At 33.6% G+C, this 24,270-nt stretch overlaps 4 protein-coding genes across 13 annotated transcripts in view; 1 reads left to right on the plus strand and 3 right to left on the minus strand.

Annotated features, from left to right (window-relative positions):
- Positions 1-452: 452 nt before the first annotated feature.
- On the minus strand, positions 453-3,287 carry LOC105225854 (TRAF3-interacting protein 1). The gene is made up of 5 exons (XM_011204511.4): positions 3,055-3,287; positions 2,847-2,964; positions 1,132-2,720; positions 840-1,054; positions 453-737 (listed from the first exon to the last, which is right to left on the minus strand). Exons 1-5 carry the CDS (start codon positions 3,184-3,186, stop codon positions 590-592), a joined length of 2,202 nt encoding a protein of 733 aa, XP_011202813.2. The 5' UTR covers positions 3,187-3,287; the 3' UTR covers positions 453-589.
- Positions 3,288-4,253: 966 nt separating this feature from the next.
- On the minus strand, positions 4,254-8,523 carry LOC105225855 (protein suppressor of hairy wing). 4 transcript variants are annotated; one of them, XM_011204513.3, is made up of 9 exons: positions 8,425-8,523; positions 7,069-7,496; positions 6,832-6,990; positions 6,320-6,747; positions 6,124-6,256; positions 5,875-6,065; positions 5,700-5,806; positions 4,951-5,639; positions 4,254-4,872 (listed from the first exon to the last, which is right to left on the minus strand). In XM_011204513.3, the coding sequence occupies exons 2-9, from the start codon at positions 7,489-7,491 to the stop codon at positions 4,612-4,614; spliced, it is 2,391 nt and encodes a 796-aa protein (XP_011202815.2). In that variant the 5' UTR covers positions 7,492-7,496; positions 8,425-8,523; the 3' UTR covers positions 4,254-4,611. The 4 variants fall into 4 exon arrangements, with proteins under 4 accessions (XP_011202815.2, XP_011202816.2, XP_011202814.2 ...); XM_011204514.3 differs by having other exon boundaries at positions 7,069-7,510; positions 8,425-8,515; XM_011204512.4 differs by having other exon boundaries at positions 8,130-8,470.
- A 452-nt stretch (positions 8,524-8,975) lies between these two features.
- Positions 8,976-15,296, plus strand: LOC105225856 (palmitoyltransferase ZDHHC6). The gene is made up of 6 exons (XM_011204516.4): positions 8,976-9,188; positions 10,138-10,322; positions 13,584-13,665; positions 13,748-14,046; positions 14,102-14,320; positions 14,395-15,296. The coding sequence occupies exons 1-6, from the start codon at positions 9,128-9,130 to the stop codon at positions 14,893-14,895; spliced, it is 1,347 nt and encodes a 448-aa protein (XP_011202818.1). The 5' UTR covers positions 8,976-9,127; the 3' UTR covers positions 14,896-15,296.
- Positions 15,297-16,731: 1,435 nt separating this feature from the next.
- Positions 16,732-24,270, minus strand: part of LOC105225857 (F-actin-monooxygenase Mical) — an 88,581-nt gene continuing 81,042 nt past the window's right edge. For 3 of the 7 annotated variants that reach the window (XM_019990103.3, XM_049447620.1, XM_029550046.2), the window contains 6 exons: positions 20,507-20,762; positions 20,120-20,327; positions 19,961-20,044; positions 19,731-19,831; positions 19,067-19,305; positions 16,732-18,209 (listed from right to left, as the gene is read on the minus strand). In XM_019990103.3, coding sequence (XP_019845662.2) covers positions 18,204-18,209; positions 19,067-19,305; positions 19,731-19,831; positions 19,961-20,044; positions 20,120-20,327; positions 20,507-20,762 — 894 coding nt within the window. In that variant the 3' untranslated portion in view covers positions 16,732-18,203. Of the gene's footprint in view, positions 18,210-19,066; positions 19,306-19,730; positions 19,832-19,960; positions 20,045-20,119; positions 20,328-20,506; positions 20,763-21,533; positions 22,951-24,270 lie in introns of those variants that run through there. The other 4 variants (XR_007421572.1, XR_007421571.1, XM_049447622.1 and 1 more) reach the window with 2 other exon arrangements.

A 24,270-nucleotide genomic window follows, 5' to 3' on the forward strand; every position in this document is an offset into this window, starting at 1 on the left:
TATGATTAGATATGTATATGTGCGTACATATGTACATATGTACTGTATTTACTTGTATTGTTCTACTATCATCCGTTTGTATGTTCTCTATTTGAGGTTAAGTTAAAATGCTTATAATGCTTTAGGACCTTCTATTGTTACACGATATGGCTTGCATGGTTCCTTGACTTGTACCTTGATTGTGTAAAATGATTTGAAATTCATGTTTGTAGATAGGAAAGAGATTTAAGAACTTGCTATTATAACTAGCGCGGCTTATGGCAATTTACTAACAAAGTAAGATGCAAAACCTGCATAACAATAAAAATAAATAAAATAACATGAAAAAAAAAAAATTTATTTAGACGGCGGGCGAAGGTTTGTTAAAATATTAGTGTTTCATATAATTATATAAAAAATGAAGGGATACATTCAAGGGGTTACATGGGTTTTTTTTTATAATTTCTTTCATTTTAGACAGTTTTATTGATCTACAATTTATTTCACATCGTTATTAAAACTTGAAACTCATTTCCTTGAACTCAAATTGCAACATAAAATATATTATTTAATCGTCAAACATAAAGTACATTCTTATTCTTCGGTCTTTCTATTGTTCTGCAAGCATTTTTAATATTTTCTCAGAATTTTGCAATATTTTCGTGCGACTCGCATCGATCATTTCCATAAACTCCTTGATGTTCGCTTCGATTTGTAGAAGTTGTTCTTTCATCGGCTCCGTGGCTGACTCAGTGAGGCTACAAACAGAAACACGTATCAGTCATAACATTGTATACGTAATTCACATTATCAGTATTTGCAAATATACATATAGTAACTAGAAACACCTAAAATAGTACCTTTTTTCGCGCCTAAGCTCATTGGCCACTTGTGTGTACGTGTCCCGCCACATGGTTAGTTCCAATTGCATGGCATCGATGTCTTCTGGTATGAAATCCATTAACTTGCCAAATGGGTTCACCGACTTGGTCAAATTTTGTATGATGTCGCGCAGACTATTCATTTGGCGCGCCGAACTTTGACGTACAGTTGAATTGTTGGTTATTTCCATATCCTGTAAATGAAAAGAAATTATGAGTGCTAGAACTGTTTGAGCGGTTTTATAAATTCTGGTGTATGATTGTACGATACCTTCTCATTGCGTCCGACAGAACTATTTCCATTTTGCTGCTGCATAAATTCCTTTTGCGTCTCGAGTATCTGTTGTACTAGATGCCCCTGTTGTTCCAAGTTACTTCCCATGTCGGTGTCATCGACACGCGACACTTCTTTCGCGGATTCTGCTATATTGACCGTATTGGCATCCTCAATGACAACTAAATTCTCACCGTCATCATCTAAATCGCCGAAGGACTCCAATTTTACGTTGATACCGGATAATTTCACTTGATCATTGGGCTGCAATACAATCTCTACATTGCGATCACGTCGGCGTGGCGCACCGGGACGTGCTGAGGCGGGTCGAGCACTCGGTGGACGCAATGAAGTCCGTGGCCGATTAGTTGTGTTGTTGGTACTGCTGTCGCGAGAGTTTTCACGTGTAAATGTTGACTCACGTCGCACTTCGCCCGGCGTGGATTGAACTGGGGTTGGCACCGCGGTTGGGGTTTGAATGGGACTTTCCTTTTGTACCGTTTTGGGTGCTTGCGATTGCGTGACTGAACTTTGTACAGGTTCTTCTGTCTGCTTTTGCCGTGTGTTCGCTTGCAAAGTTTCATCTAATAATGTCTTTAAAATATTCGCCCCCGAATTTTCATTATCATTCTTCTTATCGTCTTTCGGTTCTGGTATTTGAGCTTCGGGCTCGTCACGTATTGCTTTTTTAGCGCTTGATCTCCGACTATTTGCAGACGATCTTTTAGATCTCGCCGAAGATTTACGACTTCCTCCGCCATTCCATCCATTCACATTCTCTGTATTTATATCAAGTATTAAATTACTGCCTCCAACATCGATGGATGCGTCCATTATTCCTGTACTCATACTTGTTGAATTATTATCCAATGAATTTTTAGATTCTTTTAATACTTCTTGTTCGATAACCTTGCTGTTACGTCGCTGATTTTCATTTTGACTAATTTGATTAGGAGATGATTCTTCTCGCTCCATTACTATCGCCCCAAATCCTATAGAATCACTATTTTGGGCGATCGTAGGCTCTTTGCTTATTAAATTTTCAGTTTCTTTTCCAGCAGGTTCTTTTTCTTTTAGCGAGGTCGGACTATTGGTTTTAGTGTCAGTTTTATGTTTCGTGGGCTTAGGTTGATCAGCATTCTTTCCAGCCTTCTCCTTTGTATCCTTAGACACTTCCTTCATCCCTTTTCCGTGCTTATTTTTCTCGCGAACTTCCGTAGATTTGTGTATTGGTTCTGGATTTCGTTTGACCGGTTTTTCAGATTTGATAGTAGGCGTGGTAGATTTAGATATTTTTTTGACATCCTTGGCTTTTGTATCCTTTGATTTACTTTCTTTATCTGTAGACTTTTCTTGAATCTTATCTTTATTCTTTTTTTCCACAGGTTTGACATTAGGCTTTGACTTTGTTGTATTTGTTTTCGTCGTTCCTTTGCTGTTTAAAACTTCTTCGACAGCTTTTTTCCAGTCTAATTTCTTTTCTATCACCTCTCCGATTAGTTGGAGCAGCTCATTGGTCTTTTCCGGTTCTTGACCTGCCACTATTTTTGAGGTCCGTACAGTGATAGGTTTATTCGATGTAATTTCTGTGAACAATGAATTGAACGAAATGAAACAATTCCAATATATACATACACATACTTATATTAAACATTCCTTGTATAATTAATTGTACAAAATATCTTTCTTTCTCTTCTAACATTTTTACTTACTTATAACGTCAATCATCTTCTGCAAAAACTTCATCTTGTCGTCACGATCCTTGATGTTATCAGAATTTAGCTCCTCGGCTGTGTACAAACCCTCAAAACAACCTGTTTCTTTAATGACCTAGAAATATACGAAATTAGGTCAGCCATACACGTACATATGTATATTTATGTATGTATGTATGTGGTTTCAAGAACTCGAAAAACTTACGGCATTAAAGACATCGTGCAGAAAGCGAAATGGTGGCTTTGTTAACAACTTCTCCGTCAAGGGTGGTTTCTTCACATATTTCCCTAAGGTTTGCTGGGTCAGTTTTATCACAGATATGTCTAGATCTCCCATCTCTTCAGCTCTTAAATTTCTTATTATTAAATTACAATTTTTACTTAAATACACTTTTCGACGCAAATTATTTAAACATTTCCGCGAAATGGATTGCGGTTCACAGTTATGTGTGCTCTGAATTTTCATTTGTTATTTTGATGAATTCAACACGCGCATATGAACTTCGGAGTTTCAGTTATGGCCTTTCGTTGACTTGGTAACGGGAACATGTATGCACATATACAAATGCCGTTACAACGTTTTTACCAATACCCTACAGCGTTATTTAAAGAAGGGCTAGAATATTTTATTAAAAACAATAAAAATTCCTATAAAAGTGATCCATATATTTTAACATACATATATATGTATGTATATAAAATTAGTACAACTTAAATAGAATTCAAAAGATAAAATATATATTAAACATATGAAGTTTAAACTTTTTTCTAAACAAAGCGACTCTCCTATAAGTTTAGAGTGGTATTGAGGTGACGATGATTTCGGTAACTCTTGTCATTTAAGCAAATTTTCATAATTCAGAATTCTGACACTACAACAACAACAATAACAGAGCTCCTAGTACGGGAGGAATTGTTCCCCACTCCCTCCCTCTCTCCCTGTCTAGGTACATTGATCTCAAATCCGTTTCAATGGGTCAAATAGGTTAAAAGTAAGAGTTAACACGTTGTCTAGAGTCGTATATTAAAGTGTAATAATTCGTAGAACCAACGCTGGCGGTTAGTAGTTTCAAAAACAAAAGTTAAATTTGCTATGCTCACAGTTATGAACGTATTTAGTACGAATGTTGTTGAGATTTTAATTTAGTTTCCAACATGAGTTGTTCAGCGTCAATTTGCCTTATTATGAATAAAATAGAATATTTCTCTGAAAAATTTCATGGTTGCTGTAAATCATATTTCGAAAGTATAAAAAAACCAACTTATGAAAAAAATTAAATATTAAAGAATATAAATATTTTTATAAACGAAATATTAGCATAGATATAGAGCAAATGGCAGCCATTTTCCTTTTTTTACATATAATATCAACAATAAGATAATAAAACAATAAAACTCTATATATTAAGTTTTGTTATTTCATAACTTCAATTCAATTGTTATTTATTGCTTGGAAAAATATTTTACAAAAATTAAATGTAATTCATTTCGGTGAAACCGAGTGTCCACAACTAACCAAACTTCATTTCAGCGATAAAAATTCATTCATAGTACACACTATATTTGATGCTGGCATAAATCTATTCATAGAGTAAAGAAGTTTGTATACGTGTACGTAAATTTGTACATAACATTATATAGTATATATGTATATTAAAAAAGTTTGACGTCAGAAGGCAACTTCACTACCATAAGTTTTGTTTATGTAATTCTATATTCAATATAAACAAAGGCAACGATCTCGGTACCTATAAATTTTTTGCTAATTTTTCATATTACTATTGTCATCATCTTTATCGTTATCACCATCATCGTCCTCGTCGTCATCGTTACCCAGCACGTACTCAACTACTTCATCGATGGGATAATTATTTAATAACTCCTTTATGGAGTTATTATGAATCACTACGGTAAATAACAGTTTCACGTATTCACGCATTCTCGTCGCGTAATCACAATCTCGATATGTTTCTGCATCTTTTGTTAAGTTATATCCGCAATTTTCAATGACACGGCATAAAACCTAGAAAGTTGTAATATATTATGTTATGTAATATTTACTGCTACAAATATATAAACATAAGATTATGGTGCATCTTACATTTTCTTCGCTGTTGGTTGGCCAACCGAATTTCTTCAAAGTTTTATTATCGACCAACATATCCAGTAATTTTCCGACATTCTCCTTCAGTTTCATATCTTCTTCATTCAGTTGTATAGGCTCTCTCAGTGTAACATTGTCTGTACCAATTGCCACGGCCAGTGATTCAGCTAATGATTTGCGTCGTTCTTTTTTAACTTCTGCCGATATGTTAATAGGACTCATAGTGACAGCAGTCACTGTTTCTATGGGACCATCTCCGTCTAGTGGTATAACTGTATAAGCTTCGTCGTGGAGGACCATTGCTGCTTCTTCAGCGGCAGGTACATCATTGACGATGAACTCTTTCACCACCAACCCACCTTTACTGCCTTTATTGTTGTTGTAAATCTCCGTACTGTTCATACTGCCAGCGGCCATAATGGCGGCGTTACCCTCTGTTTCGCTGAGGATCTGTATTTCATTTGATGCTGCTCCTTCGATTTTGTAAACGTTTTCACTAGTTTTAATTGCTTCGTTTTCTTTGAGTTTTTCATTAACGAAATCCTCGGGATCCATCTCATGCACTTTGAGGATGTGAAATTGGAAATTTTTCACGGTACTGAAGTCTTGATCGCAGACATGGCAATAAGTACGAGTGCGTCTCGTAGATTTACGAGTAACTGTTTTCTTAGCTGTTTTTGTTGATTCTAAGGAAGAAAGAGCATATAGAGTTTCAACTGAGACAGAGAACTTTAAAAAGAACTCACTTTTATGCACGAAGTTTGCCATATGATCCTCCAGTTGAGACTGATCGGCAAAAGTACTATTGCACTCGTAGCATTTCTTAATGTGAGTCTTTTTGTGCTTGTCGAGGCTGTTGAGGTTTTTTATATTAAGCAAAGTTTTTGTGTGAATATTAAAAAAAAAAAAAATCGAACTTACTGTTTCTGTGTTTTGAATTTCTGATCGCACTCTGCGCATTCGAACGGTAAAATATGGGTTCGTGCATGACTTCGCAATTGTGATGCCTGGATAAAGCTTTTATTACAATCCGGGCAGGTATGTGGTCTTTCACCAGTGTGTCGCTTCATGTGGCGATTTAACACCTCCTTAACAGCAAACGATTGATTACACTGCAAGAAATGGATATTTGACTCTAACTTCTATTAAAGTTTAAGATATTCTGCTTACCACAGAACATGTGTAAGGTTTTTCACCAGTATGGTAGCGGCGATGTTTTTTCAGAGCAATTAAAGTGGGAAATTTCTTCTCACATAAATCGCAATCGAATGGCCGTTCTCCGGTGTGCGTTCGAGTGTGAATGCTATAAATTAATTAATAATTGGTACTTTTTGAATTCAGAATATATTTGAAGAATTTCACTTACTTTAAAGTAGATAAACTGTAAAAACAATTTTTACATTGCGGGCATCTATATTCAGGCTTTTTAGTAACATGTGTACCCAAATGCTGCCTTAGGTGAGCACGAAGATTGTCCAACCGAAAGAAAGCCTTATCGCAGACTTTACACTTCATGGCGTCAATTCCTGCGGCTGAACAAGATGAATACTTCTGATGGCGTTTAAGATGGTACGCACGAGTAAAGTCTTTTCCACATATTTTGCATGCAAAGGGTTTTCCTCGATTTTTATGCTGCTCTTCATGGAGTTTTAATAAATTATCGCTGCGCAGTTTTGCATTACAAATTGAACATGGGTAGGTGTCGAATTCGGAGTGTGTAATGAATATGTGGCGTTCATAGCTCATTTGCGATTTGAAAGACTTGGGACAATCAGGGCAATTAATGTGTCCCAACTAATGACATATAAAGTAAAAATTAACATAAAAAAATATACATAAATATGTCAAATATTATATTAGAGAACAGTTAAATCATACATGGAATGTGTCATAGCTTTCGCCACAACAAAAGCACACATCTTTCTTCTCCATTGTAACAGCATCTTTCTCGATTTTATCGAGATTTTTTAGCATTTCATTTTTGCGCAAATGATAACCACTGTCGTAACGGCAAAATTCCATATGATTTTTGAGACCCTAATTTAAAAGAAAAGTCAATAAATTAGATTGCTGGCTTTTATCATAATATACATTAGTGTCATATTATCTACTTACACTGAATCGTCTAAAAGTTTTGTAGCACTTGCCGCAAAAATGTTCCATCACATCATTTTTCCCATCAGTGTCATCGGCTTCCTCTTCGCTAATTTGGAGCTCTTCAGCTACTTCTCCAGCAGCGGCCGTAACACCTTTTGCCTCCTCATTCAATACAATAGCTATTGTTTCCCCACCCTCCAAACTGGCCTCGTCTTTTATGGTTTTCAATACATAGTGGTCCATGTCATCATTATTTTCAACAGTAGTTTTGCTCTTTCCAATAGAAAGCTTCACATGCTTTGACGGTGGACTAGAGTCCGGATTAGCTGGTTTCGAACGTTTAGAGGCGCGCTCATTCAAGATTTTTACAGCGTTATTTGGACTTGTTTGGTTCACAGGTTCTTTGACCTTAGGGCTTGGTTTTTTGTTGGAATCTCCCATATTTACTGAAATTAAAATGCTTATAAATATTCATAAGAACATAAGTAATAAGTAAATGCTTAAAAATTATTATTTTCAGAAGTTGAGATACAAGTACAATTAAATACTGTACTTCATATATATTAAATTTTTGTAAGCGGTGCATTAACATAGAGACTATTTGTAAGTACAAATTTGTTTCAATACCGACATACTTTGATGATTTTCCAGAAGGAACAGATTTATTAAATCATTGGAATAGAGTCAATCGTAATTTAAAATAAGTGTTCTACTTCTTAATCAATTTTTAGGCACTGTGAACATTAAAAATTGGGCTAACTACGAAAAATGAATACGTCAGCAACGCCTAGAAGCAGTAAACTACATACGATACACATTCTGAAAATTTATACTAGAAACAAACCGATCTTGAGGCGCATAAGCATACATAACTGAACTTCGCGTATTCAGTGAACCGAACACACACATTTATTCAACATCGGCGACAGAACGAATGCAACAAGTCTCTACGCTATCACATACACACACACATACACTCTCTCCCATAGGGTGCGAGAAAGTGAACACCATTGTGGCAACTTTCGAACAAAATCACAAATTAAATTTACTTCTAATACTTTTCCATTTTAATAGCATACTTTTCATGAGCGATAGTACTTGAAGGCTTTTGTGTTTTTTCTTAGTTACAATTTAATTTCAGAAAGAAAATTGGTGTAAGAAATTATATTTTGATAAGAACACAAATTCCATCGCACACATATGTACATATGTACGTCCTTCAGTGCGTTGTTTTGGTATTTAGTTATTCACTATTGTTTGTACACCTTTCATATTATTTCTTTATTTTTACACCTTAAATTATGTTTAGTATATTTTATATGAACATCTATATTTAATTAATTTGATATTTTTTAGTTTTAATATGAAATTTACCTAATTTTATGCTTTGAAAACGAATTCCACAACTTCACATTGAATGCAATGGACCAATGGCGTGGCCATATTTTCAATACGGCTAAACTTCTTTGCTAATGCTAATCTATTACATTTTTTGGTTTTAGAAATTGCAGCCAAATTATATTATGTAACTTTAATCGCAGATGATAATAAAACCTTATATATTCTATTTGCGACTACATATTTCACTTTAAAATCAAATTAATTTTACAACAATAAAACAAAGTGATTATAAACACTCAATAATCAATATAAATATATAAGCGATGTGTGAAATTAGCTGGGTTGGCGCCTAATGGTATGCAATAGTTTTTGATTTTAAATTTAGCAAACAATTTTTAAAAATTACGATAAATGAATGAATGACGAACGAATTGTTACTAAACTTTAAAATATTTTGTTAGTAATAAATTAGACTCAAATATATTTCCTTGTTAAACATTTCTTGTTGTAGAATACTGGTTACCCTGTTTCATGACGAAACAGATGTTTTCGTATGTGCTATTTTTGACATTCTATGATTTACTTATTGCGGCTTGAATATATCAGTAGCGCTTTTGCTTTTCTGTGAATTGGTTTTAATAAATTAATTGATATAATATTAATATCGCCTAACTTAAATTGGCGAAAAATATAAACAAAAAATTGTTAAAAAAAAATATTTCCAATAGTGTACAAAATGAGTACCATATTTTCAGGAATGTGGAGATTTTTACATTGGGGTCCGATAACGGCATTGAGTAAGTGTCTAGTTTACATACTCCCATTAAGGAATATAACGAAGTAGAAGAAATAACCTATGGTCAATGAATGTGGCTAGAGAGATGGCATAAAGTATTGGCATTAGAGTCTTTGTCTGTATACAAATTTGCAAAGTATGCAGTCGACTCCATCTTATTCATTTACGTCTGGTTTTATTTATATGTGTAGATATCAAAATAATTTATATTATATTAATATCACGATGATATTAATTAATTTTACGTTAATTGGCAGTTAAGATGAGAAATAACTAAGTTAGGACCACCATGGTGTAAACAATAAACAACTTCCGTGTCTGTCGATGTTTGCGGAAATTATTCATTTCAAATCACTAATTTCTTTTGCGGTGTTGAATGTGTACATATTTATATTTACACATTTGTTTTTGTGCTTTCTTTCTTATAATAAGTTCATTCCCATTAACTTGCAAATTACCCTCTTAATTAGTTCCTTAAGATTAGGTTGCCCAAAACAAAATCTCCTCCTCGGTGTGTGTAGTATTGCTTTAATTTGTTGTGCTTTAGTTGTGCTCAAAGTGTAGCCAACTCGTAAAGCTTTCCAGAGAGAGTTAAGGAGGCTTATTTAATGAATGAACGCACTACTATATATTATAAAAACACTTGGTTTTTGCGTATTTGCCACATAATTTCCTTGCGTCGTGAATTGCTGTTACGTGAAAGTGTGCCCGCTAATTGTTTTGTCCTACTTCCTTATTTCCCTTCATGTATTTCTAAAGGAGTTTACTGCATGCACATACATATACATATGTATATGTGTTTTGTATCGCGTAAATTCTCCATGCGTGCTGTTAGTCTCATACAATATATGTACGTATCTAAGTATGTACTTTATCTGCGTATATTAAAAACTGTTTATTACCGTTGAAATAATTAAATAATTAATTTTTAATATTTCTACAAATTTCAGGCATTATAAAAGTAATAACTTTAACCGCTCTCTATATGAACTCAATGTGGTGGCCGCCGAATGCTAGTTTGGGTGGCTTTTTTAACCAGGGACTCTTTCTGATGCTTTCGTCATTAGCTACGTTTAACTATGTTATGGCGACTTTAACAGGACCTGGTCTACTGCCTAAAAAATGGAAACCAAAAGTAAGTGCAGCTATAAAATTCACATATGAATATGCAAATGCATTCAGATTCAATAGGACAATTCAGCTAATTGTAGGCAACAATTTTTGTAGATGCCAACTCCTACCATTACCTTATTCCTTTGAATGGTCTACAATTGTAGAGTTTTTGAGGTGAGAAATATTGTTATCGAAGCGCTAAACCAAATTCTGTGGTTAGATTGATTAGTTTGGATAATTTTTTTTTGTTAACCAAATCGCCGCTTAGTCCTGGTCTTGTAGTAGTGCTTATCCTAGACTCTCTTTTGGTTGGAAAGGCGCAAGTTAGTTTGCATCGAAATTATGTAGTTGATCTGTTATAGAAATATTAAATTTAGCAGATATAAATTTCGCTTTCATTAAGTTACTCAGGTTCGTTTAAGTTACCCCCAACGGCTGGTCATTAATTAAATATGTCATATTGGAGAATACAATTACCATAGCAAATTAATTTCTATGAGCATAAAATTTAAATTGAAAAGTTTAGGCCAATACATATGTGTTGGTTATACATATGTATATATGTATATATGTATACATATGTGTGCTTATAATAAAAAATTGCAGGTTTTAAGCCAATTTTTCAAACAGCGCATTTACAAGTTTTGTAGATACATACACAGTATTTCGTACATTTGTACGTTCGCGTGTATAATCCTTCATGTTGGCACTTTTGATCCTGTACTTAATAAACGTTGCAGTTTAGCGTAAACAAAGCACACCACCGCACGATTACTGTTGTAGCGCCGGAACACGCCATCCAAAAGTGACATTCGATAAACATCTAGAAGCGAGCCCAAATAAAGCGGAGCGGAGCGGTTTCGTACCGGCGGCACGAAATGGTGCGCATTTCAAGTTCCGTCTCAATTTGGTGGCAATTATTTGTTTCTTACACGCGACCGCGAATGTTTTTAACACTTCCTATTTTCTAACAAATGACTGCATTTATTGTTACGAGACTACTACTAAGGTCGTACATATTTACATAACACATACATATGTATGTATATGTGTTAAGAGTTCAGTGCAACTATGGATTTTTTACTACCAATTTATTAACTTTAATATCCTTGTAGCATTATAATTATTAAAAGGAATAAGAACCAAGTTGGTCAAGCAAACCTAACAGTAATGACTGGCAGTTGAACCTCTTAAAACGCGACTTTGCTGCATTTACAAACAATTCCACTTGCACTTTAGTCCACACCTGTCACGCAATGGCCAATTAAGCCATTCGCCCTACGACATGGAGGCGTTTTTGGCGCGCTTGCTAATAAAGGGATATACAAAGTCCGCCCATTGCGGTAAATCAAAAATCAAGAGGTACATACATATGTATATGCAAAAGGACATTGAAATATTACATACATTTTCTTTGTTGCACGTTGTGAAATAATGTATTCGTATTCATGATTTCATCGAATTTTGCAGCCACTCCTCTTTATGTAAATGATTTTCAAAGAATATTAAGGCCATGTGATGACTCTCATATGCGCCATACTAAATGAAGGCGACCGATGTTTCGTATATATTGTTCGACCGATTGTGTCATAGTTGTCAAATTGAAGTTTCAATAAAATAAATAATATCTAAAACTTTAACTTCCCCTGCACTAACGGTATATTACCCTTCACAGGTGCATTTATATTTATAGCAGGGAAATTTTGAAATAGTGGGAGTGACCTCGCTCCCTAATAGGTATGTACATACATATCTTTCAAAACATTTTAGCTACAGTAATTCAAAGCTCAATACAAATCTTATAGGAATCTCTACCGACAGTGTGAAAATGAATAAAATCGGATCATAACCCCGCTACCTGGCTACATATAATGATCACGATTAATCGTCTGTTTCCGGGATGTAAGCATAGATCCAAGACTCATCGCCAGTAATAATACGTTTCACGGCATCATGGTAGTTGGAAAGCACTGTTTCACAGGGTTGTTCGAGAAATTTGAGTGATTTTGGAACCAATCGCACTTTTACTTTCCTAAGGCCTAAATGATCTTTCAAAATGGTTTTCACTGATCCTACCGATAAGCCAACGAGCGATATACGTTTCTTAAGTATCAATTCCTTTATTTTATTGACGTGTTGATCATGCTGTTGATGGCCGTCCTGGACGTGGTTCGACGTTAATTCGCTCTCGACCGTCTTTGAATAATTTGTACCAATCAAAAACACTAATTCGGATAAATAATTATAACCGAAAGCCTTTCCAACATTCTAAACATTCCGACACCAGAAATTTGATTCCGCACACAAAATTTAATGAAACGTATAATTTCCCTCTTTTCACCTGCATCTAAACCGTTCACGGCAATGGACAAATTTTCTAAAAAATTATATGATTTAACGCTGAATTAGAATTGAATTGCTCCATATCTTAGTCCCTAACATATCCCTAATATAAGAAATTCCCATTCTCTGGTCTAAATTTATCTCATAGGAGGATGTTGTTAATATTGGGTTGTCAAAAAAAGTCTTGCGGTATTTTCGCTAGTTGGCGCTGAAAGCGCGTAGTTCTAGCTTTATTCGTCGCATCGGGTCATGCTATAAATGTTTGGAAAGCTCATTTCACGCGCTAACACGTGTTTGATTGATTGTCGTTTCTTTTAAGTCCTTCTTGAGTTATAGCGTCGCAAACATGGAGCAAAATAAAGAGAAAATACGGCTTATTAAAAAAAAAAAAATAAAAAAATAAAAATAAATAAAATTCAATAAAAATACCGCAAGACTTTTTTGACAACCCAATATAATTTTAGCTGTCGCGAACTAAGTCTAAGTTTATGGCCTTCAATATAAGTCAAGAAGATATCAAATTTGATTGCAATTTATTTACGATTTCATCGAATGATGGTTGTTTGTCACCACCTGAAGGAATTTCGAATGCTTTGATCCAATTTGCAAGAGTATAATATGTTCGGTTACACTCGAACTTAGCCTTTCTTTACTTGTTTTTTTATAAATACCATTTTCAATGAAAAATTTAGTGTAAAAAATATTTTGAAACACACAAAATAAATAAAATTTACTAATTATAAGCATATGCTCATCAGCATTATTTAATTATAATTGTTACGGTCTATGATTTTGTCCTATATCTGCTCCGGTATGAACATAACTATTTAAAGTAATACATTTTCACTCAAATAACATGGTTATACATATATATGTATGTATAGAATCACGAAGCTATTTGTATATACGTCTAACTGTTATTTCCGTCATACTTCCTTAGAATCCGAGTGATGTCGATCAATTACAATTCTGTAAGATTTGCCAAGGCTACAAAGCGCCCCGTTCACACCACTGTCGCAAATGTAAGTTAGTGTTTTATCAATTCCTTTGGTTGCATTTATTCGATTTTATTTGAAATCTTCAATTGAACTGTTGTTTGTTTAGGTAATCGATGCGTTAAGAAAATGGATCATCATTGCCCGTGGATAAATCACTGTGTGGGCTGGGCAAATCACGCATATTTCACATACTTTCTTACCTTCGCCATTTTGGGCAGTTTTCAAGCGTCCATAATACTGGGTTTCTCCTTCTATCGCGGTGTACATCGCTATTGGTATCTGACGCACGGTTATACACACTTGGCCACGGTGCAGTTCACAATGGCCAGCATTATAATGAATATTATAGCCACAGGGTTGGCGATCGGTGTTGTCATCGCCTTGGGCATGTTGCTCTACATACAGGTAAAAATAAACATACTTTCGCTTTGGCTCAATTACTAAAATTGATAATTTGTAGCTTAAATCGATTCTAAAAAATCAGACGAGTATCGAGATGTGGATTGTGGAGAAGGCAATTTATAGGCATTACTGCAATCCAGACGATGATGATTTTGTGTATCCTTACGATTTGGGCTGGCGCGAGAATTTACGACAGGTGTTCAGCAAACGACTTGTAGCAGCTGGTCAAGGTATTGTGTGGCCTGTGCTAGATGGTTGTGACCAATACACCTTAACGGTATGTTATCGATTAAATTGTCTTCTTTAAATACGTGCGTATATGTGTGTAATAAATGCGTAAATAATTTATAGCGCGAACAAATCGCACAAAAGGCAGAGAAACGCGCACGCACCAAAACCTATCGGTGCATACGTCCAGCAACAGGTCGCTTCCTGCCGCTCTTCTCACAAGGTTTGCGTGTCTGCTTGTCGCCACCGTGTACTGATGAATCACGTATTCGGCTCGAGCCTGGTGACGTAATCAAAGTAACACGTTTCCGCCAACATTGGCTGTTCGGCGAACGAGTAGTGTGCGATGCAGAGTTGAACATGCCAGACTTACAGCGCAAGGGGCCAATACGTGGGTGGTTCCCGCGTCGTTGTGCTATCGAGCTAATACAACCGGAGGATTACTTTGACCAATCGGACGATGAAGCAGATAGTGGGGGCTACTCTCAGTCAGAGTTGATGACTAAAAGCACTGCAGAACTGAATAGTATCCCAAATGGCGTGCCAAATATGTGCAATAAATCGCTTGTCAATGGCGGAAGCAAGTCACAAAATCAGAATGGTCAACGAAAGAAGAACAAATGATGGCGTAGCACGGTTAGCTAGATTCGGATGGAGAATATGGGAAAGTACACAAGTGCAATTTTCAGTCGTTATGTGGACCGTAATTTTATATTGTCAGGGGTTTTTTAAATTGACACGGGAGGTTAGCGTATTGTATCAGTCAACTACTTCCAAGACTTCTTAGTGCTTAAATATAATTTATCTGCATAAGCCATATACTTACATACATACATATTTATAGTATATAGACAGATGAACTAATGCGTAGTATACTGCATAACTGAAACTATTTATAACTATTTTTAATGCTGTTTACATATACACATATACAAACAAACACATTTATGGTATATATATATATACATATATGGTCTCATCTTGTAGTGTAATAAAGGCAATTGCTGCAATTAATGACATTTTCATTATCTGACTATCTGTTGCATAGACCATGTTCTACACCTCAAGGTTCCAATTCAAGGTTCGTAAACCAGAAATATGTAAGTATTAGTTAAGGCGCACACCTAGTGTAATCACCTAAAAATTGGTGATCTTTAGGAATTTTTCTTAAGAAAACTTAAGAATAGAAATAATAAGAAACGAAAACGTTCGGTTGGAAAATAATTCATGCCAAATTTCGGGAAAATATCTCGTAAAATGAAAAAGTTTTCCTTACATGAATTGGATTTTGATCGATCAGTTTGCATCACAGCTACATGATATAGTGGTCCGATCTGCGCAATATGTTCGGAGATCGTATTAATTCTTTGGACAATAATTCATGCCGAATGTCGTGAAATGAAAATGAAAAGAAAAGGTCGTTTGCAAAAATGTTTATGCTTATGAAAAACTAAGGAACTAAATCGACTAAGCTCGTCAAATGTATAGCCATCAAAGTAATGACTGTGTCTTTATTCGTTGAACTGTTTACTTTCTTTTTCTACAAATGATGTTCGCAAGACTAAGAGTGTTAGAACTAATGAGAGAGTGACAAACGTTTAAAACAAAAAACAAAAACGGGTTGGGATATGAATGAAATTCTTTAGTCGTGTGAAAGTACATTCAATGCCATTATGTATGGAACTCGATTTCTTTTGCCCGTGGGGCCATGCTTGCAGAAGTCCAGACGCTGAACCCAATTTTCGACGGTTTTCAAGCATAAATCGACATATACTGCTGCCCCACTACTAGCCCCAAAGAAAATAGTCTAACGGCGTCAAATCGATTCACGATTTCGACATTCGCTGTGAGGCTTGTGGCGCCCTCCTGTTGGAACCACATATTGGTGCCGACGATTCTGGTAGTCAAGTATTGTGTCAATTTGATCTTGTAAGGATGTCGGTCAAGATCTTTTCGCAAATGACGTGTGAGAGACTGATTTGCGTCTTCCTCAATTGATGCGCTAACGGCAACAATATTCTCTACACTACGGGCACTTATTTGTCTCACTGTCACGGGAACATTTTGTACTGTCCCACTTGACGCTAAATTGTTGATCTGACAGGATGATTATGACGACCATATATTGGACGTAGCGCTTTTAAAGTTGAGGCCACTGACTCTGAATTTATTTGCCTTTATTCTGCATTAAATAGTTTAATATACAATAATATAATTTATTATCATATACTATAGACACAGCAAAGCAGGCTACGTCAAGAGCTTCACAAAACCTCACTTACTTCGTGGCGGTATCTACTAGTATTTATATAAAATTTTAGTATGTTATATTGAAAAATATAACCTACAGAAATATGCAAAAAAATATTATTTCGTATTCTGCCATTAGGTGTGACCTTTAAATCTCTGCCCAAGTTTTTCCCAATCAATCCGTTGAATTGCGTAAATAAAAACTGCATGTTTCAATTAAACGAATTTCCACTTTATTAAAATTAATTCATCAATAATCTTTAGTTTAATAAAATAAATGTAGGTAAATATTTTTTAGTTTCCTGTTCTCATCTCTTTGTAAATTCGATATACATGTGTAGTACAAATGAATGCTTGTATGCATGTATGTTGTAGCGTGTAAATAAAATAATTACAATAATATTTTTAATTATAGTTTATACCATATAAAATATATTCACAATTATGTGTGCTGATTACGCTGGATTTGTGCTGCCTTCCCTCTGTAATATCGTGCGTGAGTGTATATGAAATTTTTTTTAAATAAATTGGCAGCTAAATATACGCATACAAATACATACTGACACAATTGGTAAAAATATTTCAAGTAAAAAATGTGTTTTAACAAAATAATTACGTACAAATACATACATACATCAATAATAATTGGATATTTAGTAAAAGAAAGACTATAAAACGAAATGTATTATAATAATATACAGTTAAACACCATTACAACATTAACTAAAATACAATAACATAACTGAGAGACTTATACTCGTACAAAATATACAGCTGCACTTCTGTCATGATGCCTTGCGGAAATAACACGTAAATAGGTTTAACGCTAACGAAAATAAATACTGCACACATACTACATATAAAATAGAGATGAGCCTATAAATGATAATTAATACACGCGAACATTTGGTGTATTAAGTGAGCAGGAGAGGCTTAGCCGAATAATTCGATTTTTGGTTACAAGGACGTCACATTGTTGTAAAATCCACACATTGGGCATATTTTGCTTTTCATTTTATAAAACTGTACAAACAAAGTATAGCGGACGCGCACATATGTATATATTATGTGTATATATATCAAATTTTTGTGGTCGTACTTTTGTTTAGATTTCAATAAAATTAATTTAAAATTAAGCGTTATGGCCCACTAAAAACTCGGCGAGTATATTTGTTGGCTCATTGCTAACGGTTTTGTTGTATTTTAAGTGTTTTTCTTTTTTAATTGAATTCGTATGTTGTGATGAAGGCCAGTATCGACGACTAAAAGTAACAGTTTTTATTGGTTTTTGGTATATATGTATATATATCCATATATTTAGTGTATGTTTGTCACTTTCGGGTTCCATTACTTTCAATACATTTATATAATTGTCATTGACTATATCTAGTTACTACTATAGGTTTTTAGTACGCGTTTTATGTAGTAAATAATTAATTACTATTTGATGCGACTGCAACATTTGCTCATCTCGAATATTTCAAAGTCCATAACAAGGAGATATTCAAGTTGAAATGTTAATTAAGCACTAAATAGATTGACTATGTCTCCAAGTGCTTAATATAAGGTAGTTCTTTTTTCTTTTTTCTGTTTTTGTTAATGATTAAAACGTGTTAATTGTGAAGATTTAAAATTGCATGAAAAAGTTCAGAGGCGATAAGAGTCCATGGAAAGCGTTTACCTCAAATCTATAATGATAGAAAAGAAAAATTTTGGTTAGCTTTTGTTTTAATTATAGCATACAATGAATACACAAATTGAAACTATAGTAGATAAAAAAGCAAATTATAAGAAAATTTACATTGAATAAAATGTTATATGTTTGAAAGAGTTGACACGTTATCAGCGACTGCACGGAATCTCAGTTATAGTTAGTTTGCAAGAAGAGTTACAAACAGCTTGAAGAAATCGATTAAATTAGCTAAAGTTTCCAAGCAATTTTTGTAGCGGCATCTATCTTTACTTGAATTTTTTTGTTTTATTTCTCAACTTTAAAAATTATTACCTTAAATCATATATTTTGGATAACCTCAATACAAAATTATGTTCTGTAATTATTAAGTTTTTCAAATATTTTTTTCAATAGAAAGTTGTCTTCATATAAATTAATTGTAATTGACATTTAAAGTAATTGGTAGTATAACTGTAATATGAGTTGTTTATATTCAGAAAATATGCAGACATGTTATACGCAATATTATCAACATTTTAAGGAAAAATTACTCAATATTAATTTAAAGTAGTGCTAAAAGAGGAAATTAATGTGTGTATTAATATATAATTTTTTTAGGCCTATTTAAACATATGTATATAAATGCAAAACATTGGTTTTGTTATATTTTGAATTTCACAAATTTTTATGTTCTTCACTTACAATTTCAAAATTACAATTTTCAGTTAAATAATAAAGAACTAATATAATTATTATTAAGAAAAATCAATTAAAAAGTGCCATATAAAATATATAAAAGCCAAAAGAAAAAAAGATGAATGCAAAAAGATTTGTGCTTGAAAAGTTTAATGTGCAACTATTTGCTGCACTTACATTTGATTCATCGTTGTTGTGAATTGATGCATGAACTGTTCCATATGCACCAGTAACACCACCCACTAAATTGATGCCATCAGCGGAGACTGCGGTCGCGGACGACATAAAGTTCAGTGCTGTGGAAAGTTCGGCACCGGAGCTGGTTGGTCTCAAAGCTGCGCGTTTGGCCACAATTTCTAACATCTCATTCAGTATAGCACCTTCGGCTGCCACATCGGCGGAGCTTTTATCCAATTCTGCAGAAAAGAAACAAATAAGATTAATGATAAATGCAGTGTTTAGTATTTTTTTATTTAGATGTTTTTGTTTTCATTTTAGATAACTCATAATTTTAGAGGAAAGTAGATAATTTTAATACAAATATTGGAAGTTTGCGAAACGGATTGTTGCGTCGGCTAAGCGATTCGATTTTCTGGTGATCGTTGAAAATACTTAAAATTTATAATTTGTCAACGATAATCCGACAAATGATTTCGAATTCAAATAATGAAATATACATATTTATTAGAATATTATATACATTTATAATTTTGTCTCTTTATAAAAAAAAATAATAATAAGGCGATATATTTTTTTTCCAGATGTGCTGAGCAAAAACTAAAACATTAGGAGGCGTTTACAAAAAACGAACACCCTAATGTATGTAATATATTATACTTACTATTGAAAGACAATCTCAGGTTGAGCTCTTCCTTTAACTGCGCATGCCTATGCTCTAATTGCAACTCTTGTTGACGTATACTCAGCTCCTCATCGCGTTTTCTGCACGTAAAAGATAACAGCGCGGAGGCATTAATATTCACATTAACAAAGGGGATTTCAGAAGTTTAATTTTATAATAAATTATCTATTACAAGGCGTTGTTTTGATTTTCATATACAATGTTCTTACTTAAGTTGTTTTATATTGCGCCAAATCTCCAAAAGCTCCTTCAGTAGTTTTTCATCATTGCTGCCAATATTAGTTGTGTCAAAACTGCAACATAAAAATATATAAATGTTTTTTGCTGTAAATTGATAATAGATGATAGTTTTTCGTGATGCCACTTACTTGCTGTTATGCTGTTCGCTCTCACCGCGCAATGCCTTCTCAATTAGAACGCCACGCGCCTCCAACTCCTTCAATTGCACCTCGATTTCCTCCTGCTCACGCTGAATCTCCTGAGCGATTCTGAGTCGCTTGAGCTCAGCTTGTCGAACAGCCTTCGATATGGCACGCTGCCGCTTCTGCTCACGCGTTTCGGTTGCGTTGCTCTCATCTTCAAATCCATGAAAAATATCATCAAAATTAGTACTTATGAAACACTGAGTAGTTAGTGAAAGTTAAGAAAGGAAGTATGTACATTCGAATGAACGATTTACAATAGCGAAAACAATAACGTTGGAATAACGTTAAAACGAAAGTAAGAAAGAAAGAAAGTAAGTGTGTAAAACAAACCATCGGATCTCTGGTAATTGAGTGGCAAAGGAGGAATGGGCGGTGGTGCCGGCTCGTCGATGTCATGTGTCGCCACATAATTCGGCCTGTGGATAAACAATTGTGGGCTGGATGATGAGAGCGCCGCTATTGATGACTTTTTGTTGCCGCTCTTTGTTGGTGTTGTGTTCAAATGTATATTGCTGTTTGATGAGCTCGCATTTGACATTCCAGTGTTGTTGTGTAATTGGGCTTCAAAGAGATAGTCATCTTTGTCCTAATGGCGTGTTTTTTTGTTTTTGTTCAGAATTTATTTATTTTTCCAATTAGATATAAATTTATTTCAAAAATTGTTTCGGTTTACAGAGTGATTTTTGATTTTAATCATTTTTATTTAATTTTCATTTCGTAAATTTTAATGTTGTTATTTGTTATTTTTGTGTGTATGCATTTGTTTCGGTGATGTTTTTTAAGCCGTGCGGCGCAATGGTGTTTCATAGCAAAATGCAGCAGCATTGTCAGCGGCGTGAAATTAAAAAACATGATGATTTTAGATTTTAGTAATATTACACATTTTAGTTTAGGAGTCGGAAATGAAGCATGAGTTTGTGTTGTTACAACTTGGCACCAACTAGATCTACACCAAGCTTAATATCTGTACACAAATATGAAATAATGTATATATTTCCTCCAAAAACAGAAAAGTCAAGCGCAAATTTAACATAAATAATTACATGCGTCAAATAACAATAATAACAACAATTAGTCCGAAACAATGTTCAATTTGAAAGCAAGTATAACTAGTTCCATCAATCAGCAATGAATTAAGGTATTATACACCCAAATGCTTGTTTCGCAAGGACTCTGCGTTAGCAATTTAATAAGTCATTGTTGACTATAAATAACGAATTTAGGTGAAACTTTCATTCTCCATTTACATGTTTTTTCTTGACAGATTTTTTAGAGTTTAGTATATGAAAAAATTGCATTTGTTGCTTTGGACAATAATTCAAGGACATAATTTTGATAGTTTAGTTTATATGGCAGCTACATATATATGTTACAATGATCCAATATCAGCGGTTCCGACAAATGAGCAGCTTCTTGGCGAGAAGTGGACGTGTGCAAATTTTCCGATCGATAACTCAAAAACTGAGAGACGTGCTCGGCTATACACAGACCAACGGACAGACAGACAGATGGACATAGCTAAATTGACTCAGCTCGTCATGTTGAGTACTTTTCTCTTAGGGTGCTACAAACTTGGTGACAGACTTAACATAACCTGTTCAAGGTATACTCGTATAAGCTTCATCTATCTAATACATAATGATTAACGTTAGTAGTTTTATTTTTTTCCACCCGCAGTCAAGCTGAGCCCTTATAAGATTTCACGAACTTTTGACAGGTATGAAAATTTATCAATATACACACGAATTAACTATTTATACAAATATATTTATATTCCATTTTTCGTAGTATTAATATAAAAGTAACATATGCATACATATATGAACCCAAACTCCCGACCGAAACCGAAATCATAACATAAAATTGCATTAAATGTTTAAAAAATAATAATTTATTTGAAATCAAACTAAAATGTAAAATAATAATTATTAAATAATTAACATAAAAATAAAATAAATTTTAAAATATCTGTAGTATAGTAATATATTAAACCTTTTTTTGTTGTTAAATTAAAAAAAGTTGTCGTCAGTTGTAAAATCATCTCATAACCTCATATAATACTTCATTATTATTTAAATCAATATTAAAAATAGCAAAAAACATATTCATGCCGAGTTATGTATATTGATTGTTTATAGGCGTGTGCATGCATGCATGTGTAACCATTGTTAATGTGATGATTTTTAAATTATAATTAATATAAAAATAGAAAGACATGGATTTCAAGCAAATATATATTTATGTAATCGTTGAATTTATTTCGATTTATGACTGACATTTTACATTTCGTTGTATGGCACATATATACATATTCTTGTATGTACGTACGACCTAAGCTAGTTTACATATGTATGTATGTATTATAATGTAAATTTTCTTTATATAAATCGCATATATTTGTGTTATTACAAAAGTGTATAATATTTTTATGTATATATGTATGTATATAAATGATAATTACTTCATAAACTAAAGAAAATACATAACCATAGAGCAATAATAATATTATATTTTTTAAAATTAATATATTTTCACTAAAATAAAAATAATATAGTTGTATCTCATTTGTGCCCACAAGCAAGTGGATGGAGTAGTAGAAGTGTTGTGGAGTGGATTGTTCTGAAGTGTAGAGTTTAAAAAGACTTATACCAAATGTTCGCCTCTGTCACCCAAACACACACACAAACATACGCATATGTTTGAAGCCTCTGAGTACCGAGACGAACACACGAATTTTCTCTTTTACTCTACATGTGCAATAAAATCTATTTATTCTGTAAGAAAAAAACAAAAAAAGGGAAACAAAAGAAATAATAATTAAACTCCGAAAACGTTTGAATTACAAACGAAAAATTAAAATCAAAATCAAAATCAAAACCATCAATTTTGTTAGAAAGCTCATATCAGGTACGTGCATTAACGAGCCAAATGTAAATACATATATAATATGTAGCAGCATGTGCACACATATTTACATATGGATTTGTGTGTGGGCGCTAAAAGCTGTTGCAATGCGCTGGGTGCTGCGTGCACCGACAAGAACACTAAACCAAAGACTAAGCAGTGCAATTAAAAGACAAAATATGAGTTTATTTGCGTGCCACAAACAGGTGTACATACGTATGTGGGTGTGTTTATTACGGTAAACACTTTGCATGCCAAAATGCAGGTATGTAGTGCGAGCAAATATTTTTATACAATGAATTTGGTGACTATTACACGAGCAAGCATGCCAAAAAGAAAAAAATTTATAATAATAAAAAAAAAACGAAAAACACAAAAATAAAATAAAAACTATGTGCGTATATAAGTGTTTGTTATGTAATTAGCTATGTTTGAATCAAGTTTTCTAAAGTTCACTTAAAAAATGTGCAACCAAATTTTTCTAACCTACTCTAAAGTCTCACTAAAAAGCTCTATCAATAACTAATCACAAAATAAATTAGAAGAATTACAATGGATTTTGTTTACTTATACGAATTATATAATTATAATTCACATTCCATCCATTTTTCGACTATTACAGTACCTGACGCTATAATGTTATATACATATATGTATTTTATATTTATTTATTATATTTTATTATTATAATGTTTTTCATATGCCTAATATGTAGGTATTCGTATTTTTTATTGATTCGAAAGAGCATCTAACTACTTCGCGATGATGTTTGACATTGCTTTTTATTTTTAGTTTCATTTGGCGAGAAAAAACGTTTTCCAACTTTTGAATGCATGGGTTCGCCAAAGCCATTTTCTTTTCTGGTCTAAAGTATGGATTGGTTAACCAATTCGGAAATTAAAAACCATGTCCTTGAACCCTATACACATATTTGTGATAATTTGTAAGGTTCATAGATTAGTAACATGGTGAATTCGACGATAGAAAGAGGGGAAAGAAAAATTGACTGAAATTTATGTAGAATTTTTTCGTTTGGATTCGATCAGAAGAGGGTTCCGAATAGACAATTTTGTATTATGAATTTAATTTTCAATTTCAAATTCCGATTTTGGGAATATTTGGTATTATGTATATGTATATTTACTTATATTTGTTTGTTTATTGGCTTTTTAAAACAGCACGTCAGTATA

The sequence above is a fragment of the Bactrocera dorsalis genome, chromosome 2 (assembly GCF_023373825.1).
Source record: "Bactrocera dorsalis isolate Fly_Bdor chromosome 2, ASM2337382v1, whole genome shotgun sequence".
In the NCBI taxonomy this organism is placed as follows: Eukaryota; Metazoa; Arthropoda; class Insecta; order Diptera; family Tephritidae; genus Bactrocera; species Bactrocera dorsalis.